This window comes from Pezoporus occidentalis, unplaced genomic scaffold (assembly GCF_034315485.1).
Source record: "Pezoporus occidentalis ecotype Australia unplaced genomic scaffold, CSIRO_AGI_Poc_V1 ctg11, whole genome shotgun sequence".
NCBI classification, from domain to species: Eukaryota; Metazoa; Chordata; class Aves; order Psittaciformes; family Psittacidae; genus Pezoporus; species Pezoporus occidentalis.
The window spans coordinates 12,028,884-12,053,681 of NW_026912886.1; the positions used below are offsets into that span (position 1 = coordinate 12,028,884).

General features: G+C 44.8%; 1 protein-coding gene across 15 annotated transcripts in view; it reads left to right on the forward strand.

The window, feature by feature from the left end:
• Nucleotides 1-24,798, forward strand: part of CHD2 (chromodomain helicase DNA binding protein 2) — a 92,937-nt gene that overhangs the window by 42,176 nt on the left and 25,963 nt on the right. For 12 of the 15 annotated variants that reach the window (XM_062631174.1, XM_062631232.1, XM_062631188.1 and 9 more), the window contains 6 exons: nt 11,793-12,000; nt 14,517-14,603; nt 21,185-21,246; nt 22,590-22,712; nt 23,049-23,198; nt 24,090-24,223. In XM_062631174.1, the coding sequence (XP_062487158.1) occupies nt 11,793-12,000; nt 14,517-14,603; nt 21,185-21,246; nt 22,590-22,712; nt 23,049-23,198; nt 24,090-24,223 (764 nt within the window). Of the gene's footprint in view, nt 1-11,792; nt 12,001-14,516; nt 14,604-15,644; nt 15,767-21,184; nt 21,247-22,589; nt 22,713-23,048; nt 23,199-24,089; nt 24,224-24,798 lie in introns of those variants that run through there. The other 3 variants (XM_062631259.1, XM_062631249.1, XM_062631268.1) reach the window with 3 other exon arrangements.

Consider the following 24,798-nt stretch of genomic DNA (forward strand, 5'->3'; position numbering starts at 1 on the left):
AAAAGCTCATTTTAAAATATAAACTGGAAAGTGCCTGTTTGTCTGATACCCCTTACTTCAGATTTTTATTTGAGCTTGTGGAACTTTGATTCTCTTTAGGTATTTTAGAGTATTTTTATACAATTTACCCAGACTTTCTCCTGCTGATGGTAGCATTTTATATCATAAAATACACACTGGCACTGTTCACCAGAGGCTCCAAATGCTTTTGCTTGTTTGTTTCATGTATTTTTTGCTCGGAGTGTTTTTATTTACTTTTGTTGAGGACTGAGATTCTTTACGGATTTTTCTAAACTTAACCTTGATGTGGGGAAACTCTGAAATGCTGGAGCTGTTTGTTTGCTGGGAATGCAGAAGGATAATTACTGAATTGCTCATTTTGTATTTAAAGGGTTGGCATTTTTTTGAGAATTGGAAATTAAACTCTATGCATTTATTTTTCTAGTTTGTAAAATACACTGGAGCTTTGCATTTTGTTTATTTGAATGGAATCATGGCCTGTTTATTTTTCTCTGGTGTTGTCTTCGGTCATTTTTAACCAACATCAATAAAAAAGAATTCTGAACTGTCTGTTGTATCACATGTGCTCTATGTGATGTTTGCAGGTGTTTGAGTAGTATTCTTCATGTCCAGTATTTAACCTTCCTTAAACACACAAACTTGAAATGCTGTGGGAATATATGTATTATCAAATTACTGTAGCCTTCCAGCATAAACTCAGCTGCTGTTCTGGATGCATTCAAAGTGCAGTCACATTTTAGATTCTAAAATGGATATGGGTAAGTTTGTTTCATTTGAAATTACTAACTACTAAATTAGCCCCAGGACTGTTGGAGCTTTACATACAGCACCTATACACAGCTTTTATAATCATGCAGTTTACAAATACATCAGACTTCCCAACCAGGCTGTCTTGGTAATACTGTGAATACTGCACACAGAATATTGCTTTAAAAAGTCAGTTTTCAAAAATGATGATTTAGGATTAAGTTTACTTAAATCTTTATGCCTTTTTTTAAGCGAAGATTATCTGCAAGAGCAGTAATAGGTATAATTTGTCCAGGAAATCTAAATTAAGGTATTTTCATGGTGTTAGAAATATTATGCTAAATAGGAGATGAAATTGGAGGCATCTAGCAGTGTGTGCACAGACAGAAGACCTTTGGGGTTTTTGTCCTTAGGGGTTTTATATTTGCATAGTGTCTTGTGTGCTTTTGGTGTGTTCATTGAAAGGTTATTTATTGTAACCGATGGATTTACATGCAACCCCTGTTCGGTGAGGTTGCCCTTCTCCCCCTTCAGAGTTTTTTGTCTGAAAAGAAAGTTGCTGTGGGTAACATCCATGCACCTGAAGTGTGGGAACAGTGGAGCACAGGATATTTGTAAGCCAGCCCTGTTGAGCTTATTTCTGAGCTGTGAGTCAGCTGAATATCATAAAATGGGCTTTACTTCCTGAGGTTGACTTTAAGTTGTAGGGGAAATGATTTCTAGGAAGTCAAGCCATCTCTTTGCTTTACTGTAGCCCAGAAACATGCTCATGTCTGCACTTCACGTGCTGCTGCTGGCCAGCTTTTTCCCCAGTTGTGAGACCATCTCGGCATCCATGGGAATGTGTGAAGTCCTGTTACCTGCTCCCTGGTGGGAGGCCTGTGGTAGAGAATGCAGATGTGTCTGATGCCATTCACCTGGGCTGGAGAAGCAGAAATGCAGGACCTGAGAAAGGTGCTAGAGGTGAAGAAAATACAATTCCTGTACACCACTTCAGTGTCCTGATTGGGGAATATGTTTGGAATTGATTCTTACCTTTCCAGGCCCATGGAAATGCACAAAGGCATATACTGAATAAACCAAAATACCTGAGAATTGCCCCAGACCAGATGATTATTCTTGGAGAGGGAATGGTGTTAACTCCACAGTTTGCAGGCTGTTTGCTAGCAATCCCTGTGCGTTGTGTTTTGACAGTAAATCTTCCCAAACTTGAAACTGATTCCATGCAACTCTTTCCACCTAGGATAGAAGTTGGTGTGCTGCAGTTACTGGTAACCACGACCTGTGTGTCTGGGACTCCCATTAAATAATTGAACCAAATCCTGGTGCATTTTCTAGCATCTTCTGTGCTGCATTTCTGAAAGGCAGGTGGTGCGAGAGGGTACATCCATGGTGCAACCCTCATGTGAACTGCAGGGGTGAGAAGCAGGCTGGGGTACCCCTCAAGTCCAGGGTGAATGTTGTAGGGGACAGCAGGTAACAAACAACGTGGTGGATGCATTGTTCTTCTAGTCTCCCCTGGCCTGCATCTGTGGCAGTTGCTCCTAAATACCCTGTTGTGTGAACAGTTTATGCCACAGGAGCTGCAGGGCTGAACAAACCCTTTGCATCTGTATCCAGCTCTTGGCTTCTCTAGTACTAAAATACCATTGGGGGGGGGGGAAGGTTGTGTTGGGTTAGATCCCCGCCTGTTTTGTGTTGAGAGAGCTGGCTTGAAATGGCGTTTCTTTGCTGGGTGGCCACCTCACAGAGGCAGAGCGCTCTGCAGCGTGTGCTGCAGCCTTTGCAGAGCACAACAGGCTCCTTCTACGTGGCAGCCATTTTATGAAGATGTAGTTACATACGAAAGAGGATTGTGGTGGGGGGGGAAGGGAGAAATGGAGATGTTAAACATAAATTGCCTTCCCTGTGTGCAGAAGAGAGCAGAGGGCATCCTTCCCTTGATTTGGTAGCGCTCGGGAAGCCCCGATTCCCTGTGTAAAGAGAGGGGAGAGTTGCACTGGCTGGCATTTTGGTGCGGGTCCAGTTCAGTCACAAAATGGCTGTTCCTTTGTGCCGCATAGCTGACAGACATACTGCATTGCACTGTGTGTACTCTAAAAACAGCAGGAAGTTGCTGGTGGGGAGTTCAAAGGCCATCTTGTGCTGGCTGGGGACGGCGATTGGCTGCTCTCACTTGGTAACAGGCAGCGGCTGGCGTGGAGGCAGAGCCGTGCCTGCGCGTGATGGCTGCGCGCGCCGCACGGCCTCTCCCACGCCTGCCCCGGCTCTGCTGGGCTGGGCTTGGGCACGTAGCCACGGAGCGTGGTGCCGCTGCCTTTGCTTCCTCTTTCAGCTTTTATTCCATTTCGTTTTATTCTGAATAGTGCCGGCTATTTTGAGACACGAGTGACTTGAAAAGGAGCAGGGTTTATTTTTGGTGTGTTTTTTTTTTTTTTTCCCCTTTTGTTTTCAAACTTCAAAAGGAATTGGAGAATATCGTAGTATTCCTGGAGCATCTGGGGCTTTTTTTATAGCGTTCCAGCTTTCAGCATCCTTAAATCACTACAGCTCACTCTTGATTTCAGTGTGTGTTTTGCAACTGGTTTTCTTTGAGCTGAGTGGAAATGTTAAACGCATTAAAATGCCTCTTCATTATGGTTTCAACTTTTCATCCAGATTCATGGGTTATTTTATAGCTGTTGGGTTATTTTTTAGCTGTGTTATTTTTTAGCTCTTTGATGGGTTATTTTTTAGCTGTTCTGGCTATTGCATATGTACAGCCTCTTTCAGTTTCATTTGCACTGCCGGATTCTTTCACAAGGGTTTTTTCCTCTCCTTTTGAAGCTTTAACCCTTTACTAAACTGTCCGGAGGCTTTTTTGAAAAGGGAAAATGCTTGAGCAGTGCAGGGCACAAAAGGAATAATGTGCAAGGAATTTGTATGAATAATGATGTAATCCGCATGCAGCACAAAGGAGATTGTTCATGGTTTGCTTTGTTACTTCTGTTTCACATTCCCCTCTCGAAGGAAATGTCTCATCTAATTACGAATGCACCATTCTGAGACTTTCAAGTTCTCTTGTTTCCTGTTCTGTGATTGCTGCCAGGAATGGATACCATATATACACTACTATAAAAAAAGAGCTCACCAACTGCAAGAAGCTACTACATTTAGCTGAAATGTAATCTCTTCTGGATTGTTCATTTTAGTTTAACATCTTGAGTGAATGAGTCAAGTTTTGTATGTTCTTTGAATGCATGACCGAATAAAAATGGATAAAAGGAATAAAGTTGTGCTTAATAGAAATGGAAAAACAGGAATAAAGGGCTCACCTGGGTAATTCTGTAACCCTGCAAAAATGTTGCTGTGGCGCCCAGCGTGTGCTGCTGCTGGGGCCTTGCTGTAGTGGGTGCACATGGCTGCACGCATGCTCCCACATCACTCCTGCCTAAGCTTACTGGTGCCTTCAGCTAAGAGAAGCTGACGTGGCTGAGATTGTAGATTAGAGCCTGTTCCGCTTTCTGTTGGGTTGATGTTTCACCTGCTGTACTTTGAGGGCAACAGTTGCCCTTATCTGTACTTTCCATGCTTCCTGTGAGCTGAAGCTGAATTCTCCCATGAATCAGGGAGCAGTCATGTCATGTTTCAGTGCCACTGTGTGGTACCCTGACCTCTCTAGGGGATGGCACTTCTGAGAACACACACGTTTGTCTTGAGCACTGTGGCTGGCTGTATTTGGGCTACAAAACCACACTTGCATCTGCTTCAAAACAAACGTTTCCACTGGGAACTTTGTGTTAGAGCTTTCAGAGGGAGGGCCAGGAAGTTGGTGGTCGTTAATTTTAATCTCTTCAGTTTGATATAAAGAGAAACCAGTTCCCATCTTGGTCTTCACGTTTCACTCCTTGACTCAGCTATTCATATGATTAGCAGGTTTCTGTGTTGCTAAGCCTGTCTCTGAGAAACTGTTATACTGGCATATCTCTTTATTCAGGCTTTCACCTCTAGTTTCAAGGAGGAGATGAGGGTGCCAGTTGCAGTGAGACTAGCCTGTGGTAAAGTATCTAGGACTGTGAGCAGGAATGCAGGGACTGAACTGAAGCTTCTGATGCTATGCCTTTGCTTCTTTTAGCTAAAGTAAACCTACTCTGGGTGGGTTTGGTAGCTTATGCTGAAATTGCATCCCCTGACACGTAACCTGGAGATGCGTATATCCAGAGTGTCTTATTTCAGATAACAGTTTACCAGGAGTGGCAGCATCAAATTAGGCTGTTAAATTCTGAAGATAGAGAAGCTTCTAAATCTCACATTACCCCTAATAGCAACCCAGCTCAGGAAGGTGGTGATAACGGACGCAGACAGGTTCTGTTCTGCATTTTCTCTCTACTCCTTTAAGGGAAATAAATAAAAACAGAATGGCACTGGGGGAGGTCCTGGAATACCATAATTGGATGGAAGCAGCCTTCTAGCAGAGGATGTACTGTTTACTGAAATGGTCTTACATAGATATTTTTTGGTGTGTTTTTGTTTAAAAAAGGGTGCTGAAATGCCTTTTGAAGTTGGTGGTGTGCTTGTCAAGTCTGCCTTTATGTCCTTAAAGGATTCTTGAAACTAAAGCAAGAAAGACTAGATGAAGAAGTCATACATGGTGACTTGCAATGAAGCATTTGTGAAGTCTGTCACGCTGTAATGCCTCCTTGTCTGGGAGCAGGGACTCTTTTGGATATAATAAGCAAAGTGTTGATAGCTGAGATAATCTGCACTGTAGTGTATGTGTTTTTCTGGCCTTGACTTCTAAGGTTAAAAAAGAATTAGAAGTCTGAAACAGTGCTCTCAGATTCCCTTCTGGTATTGTGATGGTACCGCTCGCGTGGGGTTTCATCTTGGCAGGCTTCTTTGGAGTGTGTTTGCCAAGCACCAGGATGCTGAATGCTTCTCACCCTGGCTATGAACACATGTGTTGCAATGACAAGAATCCACTGACTCCAGAACACCTGACTCCTTAGGGAAAAGTTGTGTTGAAACTATTCATGATTCTTGCAAGTTTTATTGTTAGGTATAGATGGCTTAATAGAACTGCTAATATATTAATTATAGGAGTCAGTTGCATCTCTTTTATGGGGAGGAACCTCTGCTTGTAACTACAGAGTTGTCACCAGTTGAGAGCTTTGAATGCCATGTGCTGTCTGTAAAACAGGAGGCTTAATGATGAGCCTTAAATCTCTTGGTTAAAACCAGCTTTTAACAGTCACTTGGCATAAAACCCTCAGGCCAGATCAGGCTCTCCCCTCTCCTGAACCAGAAAGGGATTTGTGCACCTTCCCATTTTTGTTAATGGTTTTGCATCCTAAATTTCCTTATTACTGCTTTTCTTTCATCTGTTAGCTCTGAAAGGAAGTTTGTAAATGTCAACGGAGAAACAACAATTGCTCTTTCTGTACTAATTTGAACCCAAATTGTGTGGCGGTGCTCCATTTCCCCCTCCTCCCCATGCATACACATGTCCTTTACAAAGAGTAAGAGCAGAAGTGACTGGGGCATGGCAGGTTAACCCTGTGTCAGCCTTGGGGAAGGTGTGAGGAGGTTCTTGGTAGTGGGTGCTCCTGTGGATGGTGAATGTTGGCTGCTGAAACACTGCTGCCTTCCTGGGGAGGGAGGCCCTTTTCAAAACCCTGAGAACTGCTATTGTCCTTCCCTTTCTGTGCAGGGAAGGGGAAGGATGCTGCCTTTGGAGATTCTCAATGGCTCTCCTTAATCAAGCAGGCAGGTCTTGACTCCTTTTGTCTCTCTGCTATTTTATGATGGGGGTTTTTCTCTGACTAAACATCCTAAGCATTTTCAGCCTCTGGCTCAAAGATCAGAAAGCAGAGAGCTAGCTTTCCCAATCATGAATGAACTGCTTGTTTTGCTTGCTGGTGCAAGCATAATGTGATGTCTTTGTAGTGGAGGAAAAAAACAAAGCCACTTCTGGAAAATACTTGTCATTCAAGATAGCCCCAATGTGCTTTATAGGGAGCTGCAGTAGAGCAGCAAGGGATATATTTAGCTCACTGTGTGCTCAGGATTGCTTTGGCATTTGGGAGTCCTGCACTAGGATAAGCAGGGGAGGCTGGAATAGGCTGGAAACCCCCAATTCAGATGGTTATTTAGATAGAATACCTGCTGAGTGCATAATCCCTCAGTTGTTCCAGTTACTCCACGGCCCTATTGTCCCTAGTGCTGTGTAAATGCAATTAACACCCAACCTCTGCAAGCAAGGTTTGCAGTCACATGGGGAAGAAGTGTGTATTCCCCGTGGCAGCTCTTCTCACTTGCTTATTGAAGAACGTTGCAGGTCACAAAATGAGGTTGGAGAAATACTTTTCTGTGTTTTTTGAAGGGCAGATTGGTATCTGAAAGCCTTGCGGGTGGGGTGGTGTTTGTGCCCCTTGAAAGCCTGCCCAGGGTTTGCCAAATTCTGAGTATTCAGAGTTGGGAATTGTTTCTGAACAGTCTAAAGAGCTTGGCTATGTTTGTATCTTAGTTGAAGTTCCTGCTTTGAGACACAGCATTGTTAGATATATGTAGTATCCCATGGGTATGGATGCTAGGATTAGTATCCTTCCCTCCCTTCCCCCGTTTCCACTTTCTCCTGCAGGAAGTAAGTTGGGGAAAGCTCATTCACCAACTGAGCCTTCTCGACACTTATCAGTCAGAAGATCTGTCTTGGGAGAAAGGCAAGTACCAATCCCCTTCTTAACAGACTTTCAGAATAAAAGGAACTAAAAAACTACCAAACAAACAGGAAAAAAAAAACCACCACAACAACAGAAAATCAAAAAAAACAAATAATCCAAAAAATCTCCCAAACCCCAGGTAGGAATGTGTTTATCTACAGTATCTCAATCAGAGTGCTGTTTACTCGGCTCTCCTGCAAATTCCTCTGTACTGTCTGTATGGTGTTATCTGTGCTTTCTATAGCATTTGCCCAAGTTTATTTCCCAAGGCAGGAGACAGATCCATGGGGAAGTTCTTGGTCCTCTGTGGTCCATGTATTATCCCCTTTTTATCAAATCTTAACCCTTATTCATTCAACGATCTCTACCCAGAATTGATGTTGTGTTTCTCTCCCTGGCTTGTTTAGCCTTGAGGTTGAATTTAATGTGGTTTGGTGCTTTTTTACAGCTACTGTTTGACTTGGGTGCCTGCATCAATGTTAATGGACAGTGCTATTTTTATTTGCAATATATGTAGGCATTTCATATATGTTTACATATCATCACAGGGAATGTCACGTTTATAGATCAGATACTTAAAGGAAATGTTTAGCAGCAACCTGGGATCCATCCAAGTTGCTGTGTGAGCATCTCTTATGTCGCTAGCAGCCCTTGCTGAATAGCTGCAAGGGCTGAGGAGTCCCTTTTTGCTGGCAGAGCTGGACCTGATGGATACCATTGGGCTGGAGAAGGCATCCTGCTCACTCCAGCCAATTGCTGCTGTGCCCTGGGTTGGTAGTGCCATGTGGCAGGAGTTCTGTTGGAGCCTTGGAGCTGCTCACTGACTTCTGGCCTGGCTCTTCCAGAGAGGAGCATTGAGAACCCTAGGGGTGGCTAAACTGAGCAGCTGGCTTGCTGCTGCCCCTAAATTGGGATTTTGCTTGCCCCTTTTCTCCTCTGCAACTCATCTGTGCTGACAAATGTAATGCCTCACTGTTCCTGTGGCAGTTTGGTCCTGATTTTCCTTGGTGAGCTAGCAAGGACCTGTTTTGCTGTTTCTCTGGCCCAGTCTTCTGATGTGCTACCAAGTTTGCGTGGCTTATAGAGGGGTTTAGCCCCTAGGTTGGTGCTGGCACAAGTGAAGGTGAGAAGGGACAGCGTGCCCCGCAGCTCCCTTTTGCTGGTGTGAATCCTGCTGAGCTTGTGAAACCAGCTGTTGGGATTCAAACTTGTTTAGATTCAAAACGTTCAGAAGGATTCTTACAGCTAGGAGGAGCTTGGTTTGTGTCATTAACCCTTCTTTATTCCTCTGGCTGAATGAAAGTTCTGTCCATCAAAAGCTGGATATTAAACTCTGGGGCAGACTGGTCGCAGCCAGAGCCATTCCCTTGTCAGCACTCAGTTGCAGAGATGTGTATTGGGTCATTTGTTCAGCTTGTCTTGCACCTCTTGCAAACATACCTACTGTTTGTACTTGTGGAGAGCTTAGAATATGTTTTGTTGCTGTTAGCAAAGATGATTCCCCTATTAAATGAAATCATATGTGCAGAATTAAACATTAAGGCTGGAGGCTTCAGGCACTCTGTAACTGCCGTGTAAGCTTAGATGCCTGATTGTAAAAGGCCTTATCGCTGCTGCTCAGCTAGTTATTTCTTGGAAGGAGCGTGTCCTTGGTAAGGGATGATTTAGTTTTCTTCCCTCCCAATTCAGGAGCAGGCTTTTAATTAAGACAGAATTACAGCCTGAAGGATTTCTTGGAAACCAGGGGAATGTACTTGGCTGAGTCTTAAAGATCTCGATTTTTATAGGAGTTTCTCACTTCAAGGGAGTTAGCAATGGCCCAGCTGTAGCTTCCTTGATGTTCAGGGGTGTTTTTCTGCTGATTTTGGAGAGGGTGGACTGGTTGAATCACGATTTTTGTGACACTTAATAGCTTATCTACTACCTATGGTTAACTGAAAGTAGGTCTTGTTTGGATGTTAGAGGCATTAAGCAGGCCATGCTCCAAGAATAGCTTCTGAAAAGAGGACTTAGATGTACAGCATCAGGCCTGACTTGCCATACAGTGTTCTAATCCTTTGTACTCTGTTGGCAGGTAGAAATGCTTCCTGCTTGTCTCAGTGACAGAAGATTATTTTATGGAACTGGGCTTTTCGCTTCTCTTTTGACACTGATAGAATAAAAAAAGAGACAAGGACCTCCCCTTTTGCTTTGATAACAGGTTGTTTATTAAGAAAGGATTATTTGCAACAGGCTTTGAACGAACATACCATTTCTTACCTACGTTTCTTTCCCTTATGTAGATGTGTATGCCCTATGTGTCTGCTGCTAGAGAAGTCGACCTCTTTTAGGATGACACAGTTCATATCTAGAAGAAAAAGAATTAGTGTTCAGACAATGTTGTGGATAAAGCACGTGAACTGTGCCTGTTTCTGTGCAGAAAGGCTGTGTCTTGGCCTTGAAATCAAGCTCAGGGCCTTGAGAAACAAAGAGCTCCTGGGTGGGAGGAGGCCAGTAATGACTGTTCTGCTTTCAATACTGCACAAGTTGTCTGCCTGCAGTAAAGCCTGGGTTATTAACAGTAGATTCCAGCTATTCCTAATAAATCTGAAGTGTCTTCCTCTTCGTGCACCCCCATGGGACACCAACATGACCAGAGGCTGATGTTGTCGCTTCGTGTCGTGACAGGATTGGTTCAGATGCCTCCAGTTCCCAGTCTCCCACAGAGGCTGAGCCTCCGCCCGTGTAAACCGCCTGCCCCCAGAGCTGCTGGAGCATCGATTCCTCGAGTGCTGTGGCAGCGCTCCCTAACAGAATTCCCCTCGCAAGATGGTGGGAGAGGGGTGGCTGTAAAATGGCGGCTGGGAGCTTGGAACGGGCTCCCGCGGCGCTCGGCTGCTGCCCTCTGCCCGCTCCATGAGGGACCGCAGCCGGGAGCGCCTGGTGCTGCCGGAGCTCCTGGGGCCCACAGAGCTCACATCGATTCTAACAATTCCTTATCCGAGAGCGGAAGGGTTATTCCCATGGTGTGGATTCGCCCTACCTGCATATAGTAGCTGAGTTTAGTGATGCCATCGCTACAGATTTGGTGGAATTGCATGGAATTACACACGTGCTTTTGCGTTTCTGTCTTTAAGTTCTTTATTGAATTGTGAAATGGGAGCAGGTTCGTGTATCCTCCTGCTGTAGTTTTGTATAAAAGAGAAAAAAAGAGAAAACCGTGTTTTCCCTCTGCAAAGCTCCCCCGGTGCTTCATTCACGATGATGTATCTGCAGTACACCCTGACGTACTACAGAAGCACCTGGCTGCAGATCAAGAGCTGCCTTGGAAAGGGATGCTCCTCACTCAAGAAGTTTGTAGTACTGTTATCGCCGCACTGCATTTTGTTTGTGACAGTGGGGTTTGTAATGCTGTCTTACTAGCATGTCTATGTTATAGTGAGTTTTCATTTCTCATTAATTGGGGTGTCAGTGACAAAACAGATGTGGGAGTGAGAGGGCAAAGGGTATTTTGACCACCTGAAATGCTTTTTATGGACACCTGACGTACTTTAGCCTCTTACTGTTCACTTGAGTAGCCTGCAATAAAGTGACTGTTCTGTATATGAATGTAAATTTTAATTAATGTAAATGTTAATTTTAAATAAATACATGTACTTGATGTTCTGCGCTCCTGTTATTGGCTACTCGAGAAATGCAGTCTGCACTGGTGTAATCCTTGAAACAGGAACTGCCCTAGCCACATGCCTTGATAAGGTCCTTGCTGCTTCTCTGTTGCTGAATGTATTCTTTTTGCAAGAAATGTTTTTCACTATAGTATCTATAGTATTATGCATAAAGGTTTTGATGCTGGAGTCTTTCAGAAGTTGGATGGCTGAGTTTTGAACTACTGGCCATACTGGGATATAGGGAAGAGCCATGCTGGAGCAACCGCTCATCTTTAATAGAGCAGGATAGTCTCTGGATTCTCCATTTCCCACCATACCTTATTCTTGCTCACTCTGAGCGAGCCAGATCCTCCCGTAGGACCCATGCGGCTGTATTGTGAATGCTTCTCTTTATGGTGCTGCTACTCAAGTTCTTTTTTTTCTGTTGTTGAAGAGCAGGAGATACACTGGGCAGTGATATCTGAGGCTGCACTCTTACCATGTGTTCAGTGGCTGTCCTGGGAAGGAATTGTTTCTGCTTCAAAATGCCAGTGCAGGGTATCTGCTTGGGACCTCACAGTTCACATTTAGGCTATTGCAAGCCTGGTGTAGCTTGGACATGGCTCATGGGTTGCTCACTGCACATTTTAAAGCTGTGACAGTACAGTTTAAATGTAATCTCTCCTTTCTCTGCCATCAGCCACTCGGCATCTGAAGAAGCCTCTGGCTCTGAGTCTGCAAGCCAGTCTGAAAGCGAGCAGGGCAGCGAGTCAAACAGCAGCTCGGAGTCCTCTGAAAGTCAGTCTGAATCTGAAAGTGAATCAATGGATTCGAAATCCCAGCAGACCCCTCCTGAAACCAAAGAAAAACCGGCCTCTAAGAAGGAAAGGATAGCAGATGTTAAGAAGGTATTGCCCCCACTGCATAGCCATATTAACCCTGTACCAGCCACAAAAGGGCAGACAGCAGAGCCTTAACGAAGCTGCCTTCAACTTCCCTGCCACTTTGCATGTTGACCAAACAGCTTCCAACCTCTGATGTCTCCAAGTCACTCGCTGGCTGTTTGGTCTGTGTGCTTATGTCCTGCTGGTGTCATCTTTGAGAGCAGGAATTCATGTGTTTGATGGGACAGTCCTCTGGGCACCAGATAGACAGTGATGGGGCTGAATGAGGTGCGAATTGAGGGGTAGGTGCCTGCCCTTAATACATGACCATTTCATTCTCTCCCTCTGTCTTTACATTCCTCTCGTCTGCCTCTTCTCTCCCTGAGAATTAGTAAAGCTTCCCTATGTGGTACATAATCAGGAGGATTCTTGTCTAGGATTTGTGCCACTTTGGTTTTTCTCATCACTGTCTTCCTCTTTGAAAAAAAGTACAGAAAAAAAGGAGGAGGAAAAAGCTCCTCAGTGCAGGAGCTGTGCCTTGGATACCTGCTTTACCAAGGGATGGAGGCACCTGAGTAACCTGGTGTAGTGTGAGGTGAGAAAAAGGAGCACAAATTCCCATTTGGAGACATGAATTCAGTGAACTGAGTTTACTTGGAGGGCAGAAAATCAGGTTAGGTCAGTTATTTTTTGTTTGTGGTGTGTAAGTGTCCTGTTGTTCTTAGCTGTGGTTTGCATTATGCACAGCTGGCTTGTAAGAGTGAGTTTCATGGAGAAAGTTGCTATGTCCATAAAGACGGAGAATGAAGGTCAGTGCTTTCGGCCTGCTCTCCCCACGTACCTGATAGGGAGAAGTGAAGGGTTTTATTACCAGCTTCTCTCAGATCTTCAGGCTGCTGACTCAGGTTATGGCTGAATCTCCTGTGTTCAGACTGGCAAGGAGCAATGCATTTATAAGGCAGTTGTGGTAACACAATACTCACAGGCCTGTTTTACTGTTGGTAAGTGGGGACAGAAGGAAGTTTTATCTTCCTCTGTGGGCTCCTAAGAGCATGTCCCTAACAATAAACATTAAAGTCACTTTATAAGGAAGCACATCCAGACCCAGGGTGATAATTAGCATGATGAAACCTGAAAAGGTCAGGGCGCCCTCTAATAACAAAGCCTCTCCCTTCCTTAATTTCTCTGTTAATGGGTGTTTTCCTTAGCTAGGTCTAACCTGGGCGTGTTGATACCTGTTGCCCTTGAATAACCAATGCAATTAATCATTATATTGTTTATTTTGTATTTCTGTCTAGATACACCCATGAAGGTGAGGTTAATTTGCGTTAGGTGCTGTTCAGATTTGTCACAGGAGCTGATCCCTCATCTAAAACCTGTGCCATTTAAAAGATGAAAAGACAAGGTCCTCACTTACTTCGGGGAGTATTTTGAGTTCTTCCATATGAATTTCTGTCTGTATTCACATGCCCAGCAGATACACACCTTCACAATCTGTCTATTGCAGTGTTACTTTAACACTCCTTTAACAGCAGCAGAGAAGTTGCTGTGTTGCAGCCTTGTGTTGATTGCGCATGCAGTCCTAAATTGCTGCTGCATCTTGTGGTGTATTTTGATTTCGTTTTTCTGCCAGTGGCTTGCAGAGGTTTTTGAGGACTAAGAAGCAGAAGGAGAATGAGCAGGTTTAGGAAACTTTTAAGAGGGTAAGCTGTGCTGAGGGAGAGAGGAATTGGTGGTGTAGGTTGTTCGAGAGGCACATTGGTGGTTTGTGTCTGCCCTGTAAATCTGGTGTCCTGTGTCACCAACACAGCTCTGCGTTCACATCCCTCAGAGCATCAGTTCTTGTCTCTCCCTTCTCATCCTGTCCATCCAGCAACAGCAAATGCATGCTGTTACACACAGTGTATTAAATTATCTAGGGCCTTGTTACAGCAATTAGAGCACAACCATTCCCAGTATTCACCTCTGCACATCCACACGTCAGTGCATCCAGGAGAAGAACTGGCAGCACCACCCATTGCCTTACCAAAGGACAGGGTGCTCTGGTCCATTTCCCATCCAGCTGGGCTACAGAATTCACTTCTGAAGTTGCTGTTGGGGAGCTGGTGGGGCTTTCCCTGTGGAAAGGAATCGTGGTGGAGGCTATTAGCAACAGCGGATTGTCGTTTTGAGTTGGTAGGTCCATTCATTCCACATGCAAGGTGCTGCCTCCGTACCTTCAGCACCATTGCTGGCAGGGGGCTGGCTATCTCAATGCTCTGTCCTTCAGGCTGAGTGAGCTGGAGAGTAATTTGTACCCTGGTGGAAAGATGGACCACTGTAAAGATAATGCTGAGATAAAAGATGCTGCTTTAGAGTGTTGCCAAATACCCCAAAATAATCATGGTTCTTTTCAGCCAGTTTTTTAAAGCGTTCATCTACTGGTTGCTCATCAGTGGTTTTATGTTGATTTTTAAGAAAACAGTGACCATCAAGCTTCTCTGAAGTGTCAGAAACAACTGGGGTGAAGCAGGCCTTCTGATGGTCTGTTTATTTTGCAGATGTGGGAAGAATATCCTGATGTTTATGGGGTTAGGAGGTCAAACCGAAGCAGACAAGAACCATCACGATTTAATATTAAAGATGAGGTAAGGAAACAAAAAAAAGGGATGAGGGATCACTGAACATATAAAACCAAGCAAACCCAAAGAGCAAAGGGAGGTCTCATCTGCATTGCTTTGTAAACACTGAGTCCTGGCTTGGTACTTGGATGTTGGAGCACGCAGTTAAGGTCCCAGTCCTGCAGTCGGACCTGCTTGTCCTGAGACCTCTGGAGTCAGTGGGACACACACAGTGGGCTGAGATCTGCATGCACCTATCTGGGTGCTGGAATGGGGTGTAATGCAAGTCATGTTCTGCTGCAGGAATGTCCTGGAGAGAATCAGTCTGTGTAAAAACAAAACCCAAACCAAGACAAACCACAATACAGATACAACTGGGAATAAAGGAAAGTTCCCAGAAACACTTCAGAACAACAAAACGGTCATTGTTGCCTATCATGGAATGGGTCACACTGATAAATGCATTTGTGTGTGTGTGTGTGTGTGTGTGTGTTCAGCTTTGTGAACCATCACTATGGTTGAATATTGGGCAGTCTTTCCTGCTTCAGTTGGAGGTGACAGCAGTCAGAGCCTGGCAGACAAACCTGATTGTTCCTTGTGCCTTTTGTGAAGCTGTAGGAGTTAGCTACTGCCTTCGTTTGCATCTAAGAGGCTTTCTGCATAGATCTTTCCATCTGCAAGGTCTTCAGGAAGGTTGTGTAGCTATAGCAGAGGAGAAAGAAAACCAGAGGGAGGCTTAGACTGGAAGTAGATCTTGGGGCACAGAGCTAGGTACAAACCATATGGCTGGAAATGTGAAGATGAACCAGGTTTTCAGCAGAGCAGGAACCCAGTGATGCTCTCTGGTAGCTAGCTCAGGGTTTTGGGCTTCGCCACCAAAATGCCCATTTGGATGCTCAAGGGGTCCCAAGTCGCATGGCAGAGGCAGGTCTCCAGCTTCTTGCTCTGGTGTGTTACTGTTGAGCCTTCTGGCACCCCCAGACTCCTGTGCTGGATGTCCCGCAGAGCAGCAGGTTAGGAGCAGGCTTTGGCCACATCATTGACTTAGCTTTTGTTTTCCTTTTCAAGTTCGGCAAAGCCCAGGCTCGCCGGCCACCTCTCTGTGCGATGCCGCGGCATGCACTGTGCTGGCGATGTCACACCCACCACAGACCTCCGCTGCAGACCCCAGTGCCCTCTTAGGGGCTCAGGTAAGTCCCATCTTTTTTTGTTTTACAATATTACGTGGTTTTGCAAATGTTGTTTTCTTTTTCAATCTTTATTTCCTACTATTTAAGGCACGATAAAAGTTCTTCAAAATCTGAGATGTGAAAACTTTGCTATACCACAGAATATTGTAAAAAACAAAAAAAAAACAACCCATCCTCCAAATGATCCCCTTGCCACCTTTGTGAAACAGAAAGCCAAAATTAACAAAATTGGACCGTCCTCTTCCCTTCTCTCCCCAAAGCAACACTGACTAGTCCTCACAGGGCAACTCCCAATCTGCAGCAGAGTCTGGTGAAGGGTGTGACGAGTCAGGAGCACAGTGCTGAGGCCTCGCAAAGAGCAGGAGGAGGTGGAAAGTCTTGCTTTTGGAAGACCTAAATGGCAAGAGGGAGGAAATAGGCTAGCTCTAGCCTGCATGGTGCTGAGCACTCCTGGCTGCTGCTGGAGCTGGCAGAAACCCAAGGCGCTTGACACCTCTTAAGATTGCTTTTTACCTTTACAGGGTTAATCCTGTCTCCAGTGACCTGCTCTTGTCGCTTGCTGCTTGGGACTTCCAGCACAGTGTCTAGGAGCTTGTAATTGCATTCTTCCTTAACGCTTGTCTGCAGTATTAGCCAGCAGTATCGCCCAGGCAGCGTGGCAGGCTCAGAGCACAGAACAAGAATCAGCATCACACCTCCCTATGGGCCGCCCAGTGACTCACTCTGGTCAGGGGACATGGTGTGGAGGTGGTTTGAGTTTTGGGGCACTGTTCCATCACTAACGTGTCCTCTGAGACCAGCAGTTTGGGCAGGGTATTTCTGTGATAGAAATGATTGAGGATGGCTGAAAGCTTTTAACAGTTGGAGGGGATTCTCTCTGGCAGGAGATTTTAAGATTGTAAGTTTTCAGATGAGATAGGATCTTTTAACTCCTGATTACCGCATCTGTAGCATCTGAGAACAGACCATTGTGTGTTAGAGAGGTGATGGTGCTTGGACAACTGTAAAGGAGAAGATAAATTCTGAGAGACCCAGGAGAGAGAAACTAGGATGAAGGTTGAGAATAAGAAAGAAGAATTGGAAAGGGACATCTGTATGTAGTAATAAAAGGAAAGGGAAGTATGAACATGGAAGACAGAACAAAAACCAGCACGGAAATGAGCAAGTGAGAGTAAATGTCACTGTCTATTAATGAGGTGGAGCATAAGGGGCTTTCCTGTTTGGTTTGGTTTTTGGCTGTATGACTCAATTCCTGCAGTGGGAGGACAGCAGCCCCCATGCCCTAAGAAGGGCTTTTTCGTTCAAAGCTTCTGTGCTGTGTCCATCCCGTTTACTGTGAGGGGGTGAGGCAGTGGGACAGAGTAGTTGCGGCTGCCCCATCCCTGGCAGTGTTCAAGGCCAGGCTGGACATGGAGCAATGGGGTCTAGCAGAAGGTGTCCCTGCCTGTGGCGGGGGGTTGGAACCAGATGAGCTGTAAGGGCCCTTCCAACCCATTCTATGAATCTATGGTTGCCTTTTGGGAACCACTTGTAGGCCTTCAGGCACGGTGTCTAGGTCTCTGAGCTGCAACCAGAGAGGGTGGTAACTTGTAATTGATACAGAGATGTGGGCTGAAAGATCAGGAAGCAAAAGCAGAGTTTTGCATAGGGGTACAGAGGTACTCTGGGGACTAGAGCTGTCTCCAGGAATAAGAGCACATACGAGGTTTTTAGTAAAAATAGTACTTGCTCATGCATTTTCTTTGCAGTTAATAAACCAGCTTCAGGTTTCAGCTGGGGGATGAGAGACGTGCAGAGCCAGGTGCCTTTCTGAGTGTTCTGGGGCAGCTGAGAAATAAATGTGGCCGAAACAGGCATAGTTGACTATGAAAAGGACAGTTTCAGGTTGGAATTAGTAATAAATGGCACAGTGTATCTTTTCTGTGAAGCCACATGTCATGCACCAGAGTGTTCCCAAAATACAGCTGGTTTCATTATTGAATAAAAATGGTGCTCATTGGCATTTTAATCAGTGTTTTGCCCCATATTTGCTGAAGGTTCCAAGAGTACCAGTGCCACTGGGAAAGCGTTTCAGCAGAGGTAAGAAAACTAACCTGGTGAGCTGAGGTCCTCCAGCTTTTCTGGAGCCTCTGATAAGCCTGCAATGAGCAAAACCTCACTTGGGCTTTAGTCTGAAACATTTCTTGCCCCTGTTTAAGCAAGTCTTAACCTCTCTTAGCAGGCAACACGAGCTCAAGATGCTCACCTGGACCATGCCAATGGCCTTGAATCTCCATTTCTCCTGCCCTGGTGGTGAGGATGCTTGTGGACAGCCTGTAGGAACAGAACTTTAAAGCTGCTGCTGCATTGCTCTGCTTGGTGCTGTGTATGCAGCATCATTATGTTTTGTGTAGTGTGGCTCCACAGCAGAATGCAGCAGCATTAATCAGTAGAAGTGTGTGCACTTTATGTGCTGGGAGAGAAAAAGAATGAATGAGATGGGAGGAGTAAGTGAGAGGGAAGGCTGATCCCTTCAGCTGGAAAGCAAATTGGAGGAGGGCAGTGCCTGGTCCAGATGGAAGTAATGGTGCAGGAATAAGTTGGGTAGTGTTTGGTGGGAAAGGGGGAGCTAGGGAAAGCCAGTCATCATTTGCCTTGGCTGCAGCAGCAGCACCCCAGAGGGGCAGCCTGTGCCCAGCAGCGTTCTGCAGCCCTGGTTCTGGAGCTCTGAGAGGCAGCCATGTAGCCTCAGCACCTCTTGCTGAGCTGACAAAAGCCTTGGTGGGGACTGGAGATGGATTTTGTCATCAGCATGTGTCATTCAAGGAGGTGATGTTACTGAAATTGAAGTTGCATGTGATTTCCCAACTGGTCTGCTTCCTGATGATGATGAGTGGCAGGCTGGAGAGCAGGCAGCACCTCGGGTGCATGGTGTGGAGCTGGCATGCTCCCAGCTTGCTGGTTATCATCTGCACTTCCTAAACTGAGGAATTTACCACCAGTCAGAGCCTGTAGGTTGATGCTGATAATGGGGTGTTACAAGCACAAGCTCTGAGCTGTGTAATCCAGGGCAGAGGTGTAAATCTCACCCTTGGGATGATTTGATCAAATTAGCACAGTGTTTCCTGGCTGAGTCCTGAAATGTGGATTTATGCAGAATTATGAGATTGCTAAAATGTGCTTCTGCTTCTTTAAAATAAATAACTTGTTATTTTTGTATAAGATGGTAGAAAGCAGCTATCAGGCAGGGGCACCCCAGGGTCAGGATGCAGGGAGGAGTGAGGTAGGTTGGTGGTAGGCGAGGCTGAGTCACTGCCATGGGGCTGCAGGCACTCGGACCGGGAGGATGTGGGTGCACAAGGCAGGCACATGACTCAGGCTGGGGACTGGCTGTGTCAGAGGAGATAGAGCTGGGCTTGACATGCATCCAAAAAAGACAGTGGTGTCTTTGAAAGATGTAACTGAAGGCGGCTGAATTGCAGTCACAAGTTTTTCAAGGCAGGAGGAGGTGAGGAAAAGACAAGTCATTAAGAGATTAGCAAGAGCTTTGGAGAGACAGCCACAGAGCAGGGGCAGAGAGGTATTAGGAAGATGGACACTAGAAACTAGGCCAAAAAGTGGAGTTAGTTTCTAAGAGCCAAAGGTTGTTTTCTCCAAATCTGGTCTTCTCTGACACACAGGAGGAAGAAGATCCATCTCTTCTGTGGTTTGCCAAAGACAGAAAAGAGTAAACGTGCATGGAAGGGCAGCTGTCAAACCCATGCCAGCATTGGAATGGCAAAATAGCATGCTTCAGAAAGGGGATAGGAGATTAACAGAGAAACAGAAGATTGAAGGCTTTTGAAGTTTGCATGTCGAAACTGAAATCTGGAATGCGTAGCTTATGTTGCAAGGGTAGGTAGGGCTGTCCTTGGGGTTTGCAAGTCATTTGCTTCCTGGATGCTTTGTCAGTGATACAGGGGTTTCATCCTGGGAATGGGTGGATGAACATATGTTCATAGTTAGATACGGTGCAAAAGGTGGTGCTGTGTCACATGTAAATCTGACACCAACACAGTGGAATTCAGCAAAGCTCTTGGTCTAACGCAGCATCCAATATTCAGTGTATTTTAATGGAAACACTGACACAATTTCTGTTGGTGGAAGGGAAGCTGGAAAATGAAATACAGGATGCAGAAAGCAGAGGGGTGGCCATGGCCCTCCAGAGCCTCGACTTTCCATGTTGTAGCTCACTAAATCCTTGTGTGAACAGCTCTTGGCTGTAAGCTTTGCCAGCTGTTCTAGGGGGTGGGTGCAGCAGGAGATGCCTGTGGAGATGGACGGGCATTTCCTACAGCTAAAGCTGAATGCTGTGGCGCAAAAAGTAGTTTGAAGCAGAAGATTTCCAGTAAGTGTGTAGAGTAAGCGGTCTTGGGGGTTATTTTGATCATTTTAATACTCCTTTAGAAATCTCACGTTGGTTTCTTCAGTTTCCTCCCTGCCAATTTCTGTTTTCTGGGGCAAGTGTATGCAAAGTCATGTGTTGGTTGAGGGTGTTACTTATGTGATAATCTGCTTTTATGGTTGAGTAGTTTTTGATGAAAATGGAGTCGTGCACAACCAGCCTAAAGATGTTTTTTTTTAGCTCTTTTGGTCTGTAGGAGTTAATGATGCCTGCATTTAAAATAGTACAGCAAGCAGTGAGAATATCTCTAGATACATTCAGCCAGAGAGACTTCACTGCTGGAGAGTGGAGTATTAGGAGGAAGGAAAGCAGCAGGACATGGCTGTGACCCAGCCAGGTCCTCAGCAAGTTTTGTTGGGGGAGGAAACAGGAAAGCAAGGGCACTCTCATGATGAGAATACTGTCTTCATAAGAGACTTTCCTTCTCTATAAGAAGTTTCTCTAATGAGAGCAGTGATCATAATACATTTGTAGCTGTGACAGCCTCTGCAGCCACAGAAACACCCTCAAACATTGCAGGATCCCTGCTGAAATGGCAAGTATGGACACTTAGGAAAGTACATTCAGTTAAAGACTATGTAAATCTAAGCCTTAGCACTGTGGCAGACCCTTAAAATGCTGCCCGGAAAGCACAAAGTCATGCTGCTGCCTGAATCCTGAGCACCAGGCAGGAGTGATGCTCACTGCAACACAGGCAAAGGTGGCAGCAGCTGAGCTCTCCCTTGGGCATGTTTTGCCTCCAACACCAGGGCAGTGCAAGGTTTGGTGGGTTGAATTCACCCTGTGGTATTCCATGGGGTCTCACACACAGTGCAGGTCTGCTGGGATGGCAGATGGAGGTTGTGCAGGGGTTGGTGGGTCGCAGCCTCGCACATCCTGAGCTCAGGGACTCCAGGACAGATGCTATAGAGCTCTCCAGCCTTTCTGCAGAGCATCCTTGGGGAGATAGTGCAGAGTGAAGCCTACAACCTGATTTTCTCTCTTTTCAATTAAAGGCAAGTAGTGAATCTGAAAATGAGAGCCCAAAAAGAAGAGGCCAGAAGCAGATGAAAAGAACGTAAGTTTCTAGGGAAAGGGTTTTAAATGGTGGGTACTTTGGCTTTATTTTCCAGAATGGTCCTATTGGATTGGTAGGTGGTGTCAACATGGAGAGCTTGCAAAATAAACTATGTAATATTTGCAGTGATGCTGCTTTGGATGACTGAAATTGAAGCATGAATATGGAGCTACAGATGGGTGTAATGTCCCAGCTTCTCTTTGGTTTATATTTTCCCACTTTGCCTGTGACGAAATCTGAACAAGTCAGGTTCGCTCTGTTGTCAGTCTGTCCCTTCTCCATCAGGTTACTTATTCTCCTGCAGAGAGAATAAGTACTTAAAATATAGTTAATAATAAAATAACATACTCTAAATAGGTTAATCCATTCTGCCCCAATCTTCTTGATTAACAGAGAATAAAATAACAAATTCTGTTTCTCTTACAACCTTTTGCTAAAACAAAAGAACTTCCATAAAGGGTATTTTGGATGCCTGATTACTGTAACTGAGTTCCCTTACAGTTATATTTCAGTACCTTTTTCCATCTAATAACTACTTTTTAGTTTTTCCAGCCCCATGATTCTGCTCCCTTTCTCCTGTTGTCTTTTAAGTTTTCATTTAGTTCATAGGAACGCATTCATTTCTGCATTCATCAACACAGGAGGGAAGGTAACAAAGGGCAGGAAGGGCTGTGGTAGTATGGACCTCTCCTGAGCAGGGAGAATAATCCCTGTGGCCTCTCCTTGTCTCCTTGGAGAGAAGAGGGGCTTTTTCAAAGAGCATTTTGGAGCTGCTCTGAATTGCCCACAGATTACGGGGCTTTCTTTTACTAATGATATGGTGTGATTTGCCTTCTCACTTGGAAACTTGAATTGCCTGAATTTAGATGGCAGGAGAATTCTTGCTCCATTTCCCAGGCTACGAGGAGATCATGTAACTCTGCGTGCTGTGGCTTGTACTCTGTAAGTGAAGGAAAAGTGCTCATCTCTTAAGACTTTTCCAGCTCATTTCAGGAATGCAGAAATGGAAGAGAAAACCAAATGAACTGAAGCACTTGCCCACCCAAGTGTAAGAAGTACAGCTCTGCCACAAGCACTGTTGTAGGATGTGTTAAGAGCCACCCTTACTCAAGATACACTGCCACTATGTGAACCAAAACCTCAGTGACTGAGGTCTCTTCCTAAAATCACAGAACTACACCATAAAATCCCCCCTGCATTGCACTGAGCATTCAAGAGTGCAGCTTGAACTTTTACTCGTAACGATGACCTGCTGGTATTGACCTAGATGGCTTGGACGTCTGCTTAGCCAGTATTTGTGTTGAAACATGACTGCCCTTCATGACCTGCATTTCTGACCATAGAAACAAATGGAAAAGAGTCATCTCTGGGGAAGAAGAAGATGAAGATGGAGGGGAGCAAGGCAGCAGTGGAGAGAGTGAGCCTGAACAGAAGAAAGTTAAAGCAAGAAGACCTGCCCAAAGGAGGTAAGAAGTGGTTGGTTCAGTCTGTCTCTTTCTGCATAAGTCTTGTCTGCCTCTGCTAGGTGGAAGTAATCTCTTTGTTGCTAAGCAGTGTTTATCTGGGGGCTCTTTTTGCAGTATTACGTTTGTTTACCACCTAGTAAACCTGGGACTTAGTTACTCTCTTGTCTACCCATCTCATGCTCCAGTAGTAATGCAGCGTGTTCCATGGTAGTTAGAGCAGACTAAATCCCTAGTCTGTTTGTATTTGAGATTTGAGTATTTGAGATTGATGCTTTCTAAAGACTTGCCAAAATGGATGTTTCATAAACCATTATGGCTTTTTAATTCTTTTTATAGAACAGTGACCAAAACCAGTGTTAAAAAGACTTATAAACCCCAGCGTGGGAAGAAGAGGAAGAAACCAGACTCTTCTGAAGATGACGATGATGATGAAGATGATGAGACCCCCAAGAGACAAACTCGACGAAGAGCAGCCAAAAATGTCAGGTATCAAGAGGTGTGGGGTTGCTTGATGATGAGAGGTGGCTGCCTGGGGATAAGGGGCCCTAGAGGGCCCTGACTCCCTGTGTGATCCTGCAGGGACCCTGCTCTGTTGTGCAGATATGTGTTGGCTGAAATGGGATTCTTTTGACAGGTTCATGCTGGGAACATCTGACTTCTCTTTACTGTGTTCTGCTGTCTGTAAAGAGGGGATATTTATCAGTCCCTCTCAGAAATGTGAGGTTTGCATAATGTTTCTAAAGCACTCTCAGGTGAGATTAAGAATTGCAAATAATAGATTAAAATGAGTAAAAGGGAGTAGCTGTGGTAGATTGGACCAGTTGTCTGAGTGAGGCTGATAGGTAATGCCCTGGGACAGAGTATTGAGACTTGGTGGAGGTAAAGCATTATCCATTCCCCAATGTACCTGCTCACCTTTTGGCAGTCCTAATAAGAGACCTGCAAAGAGCCACCTAAAGAATACTTTCTGGTAGTTAAATGTTCATCAGAGATGACAAGCGTAGTCCCTAGGGCAGGGTAGGCACCCAGGCAGCCTTTTGATGCTCTGCAGCCTCCAATATTAAACAGAAAATAATCTTTCACTGAATAGAGGAGACTTCCTTTGGTGATGGCCTTGCTTCTGCTGCAGGGATTGTCCCACCTCCTTATGAAGTATCCGGTATGAACCATGGTCAGAAAAACTATATGGACAAGAGAATTAGTCTGATAAAGTCTTGGGGGAAAACACTGAATATCTAACTTAAGAAATGCATGTGGTGGACATGTACTGAACTGCAGGATAAATGATGGAGAAGCTTGCTCCAGTCTCTGCCATTCTGTGTGTTTCTGGAATGGGAAGAGTCAGGTTTTTAATCAGTTTGGTTTTGTCTCATTCAGTTATAAAGAAGATGATGATTTTGAGACGGATTCTGATGACCTGATAGAGATGACTGTGGAAGGAACTGACGAGCAACAAGACAACTGTGAAACTATAGAGAAAGTCTTGGACATCAGGCTTGGAAAGAAAGGAGGTGTGTTATTTCTGATGTCCATCATGTGCACTCCCAGCTTGTGCAGTGCTTTGGCAACTTCAAAGTGTGGGGTCAAGCATTGTTTCAGTGCTCCTCACCCTTTCCTCTATGCCATTTATTTATGTCTTCTAGCAGCTTTTGTAAAATCTAGTATCAAAAACCCTAAAGTGTCAAGTTTAGGTGTTTTATGTGCTTGGCAACTTTCATTTAGTGTGCACACATTTTAAGACTCAGTTACTGTTCTACAAGTCTTGCTTTTCTCTTCTTTGAAGTATAAAATACATCTTCCAGTAGAGGCATTTTTCACAGCTCCACTGACAAAGCAATAATGAAAATAAAGCCCATGTTTTGTTCTCATAGCCTTGCAAGAGTGGTTTTGTAAAGCTAAATGGTTGTGGTTTTCTCTTTGTAAGAGACCTTTGAATTATACTTAAAGAAAAGGCATTTATGACAGATTTATAAAGGTTCTCTATGGAAAACTTTTGTGTGCCTGTCTCACTGGGCTGCAGAATGTGCAGGATATTCTTTGTGCTGTCACAAAAGATGTATTGGAAAAATAAGTTTCTGCCCTAATT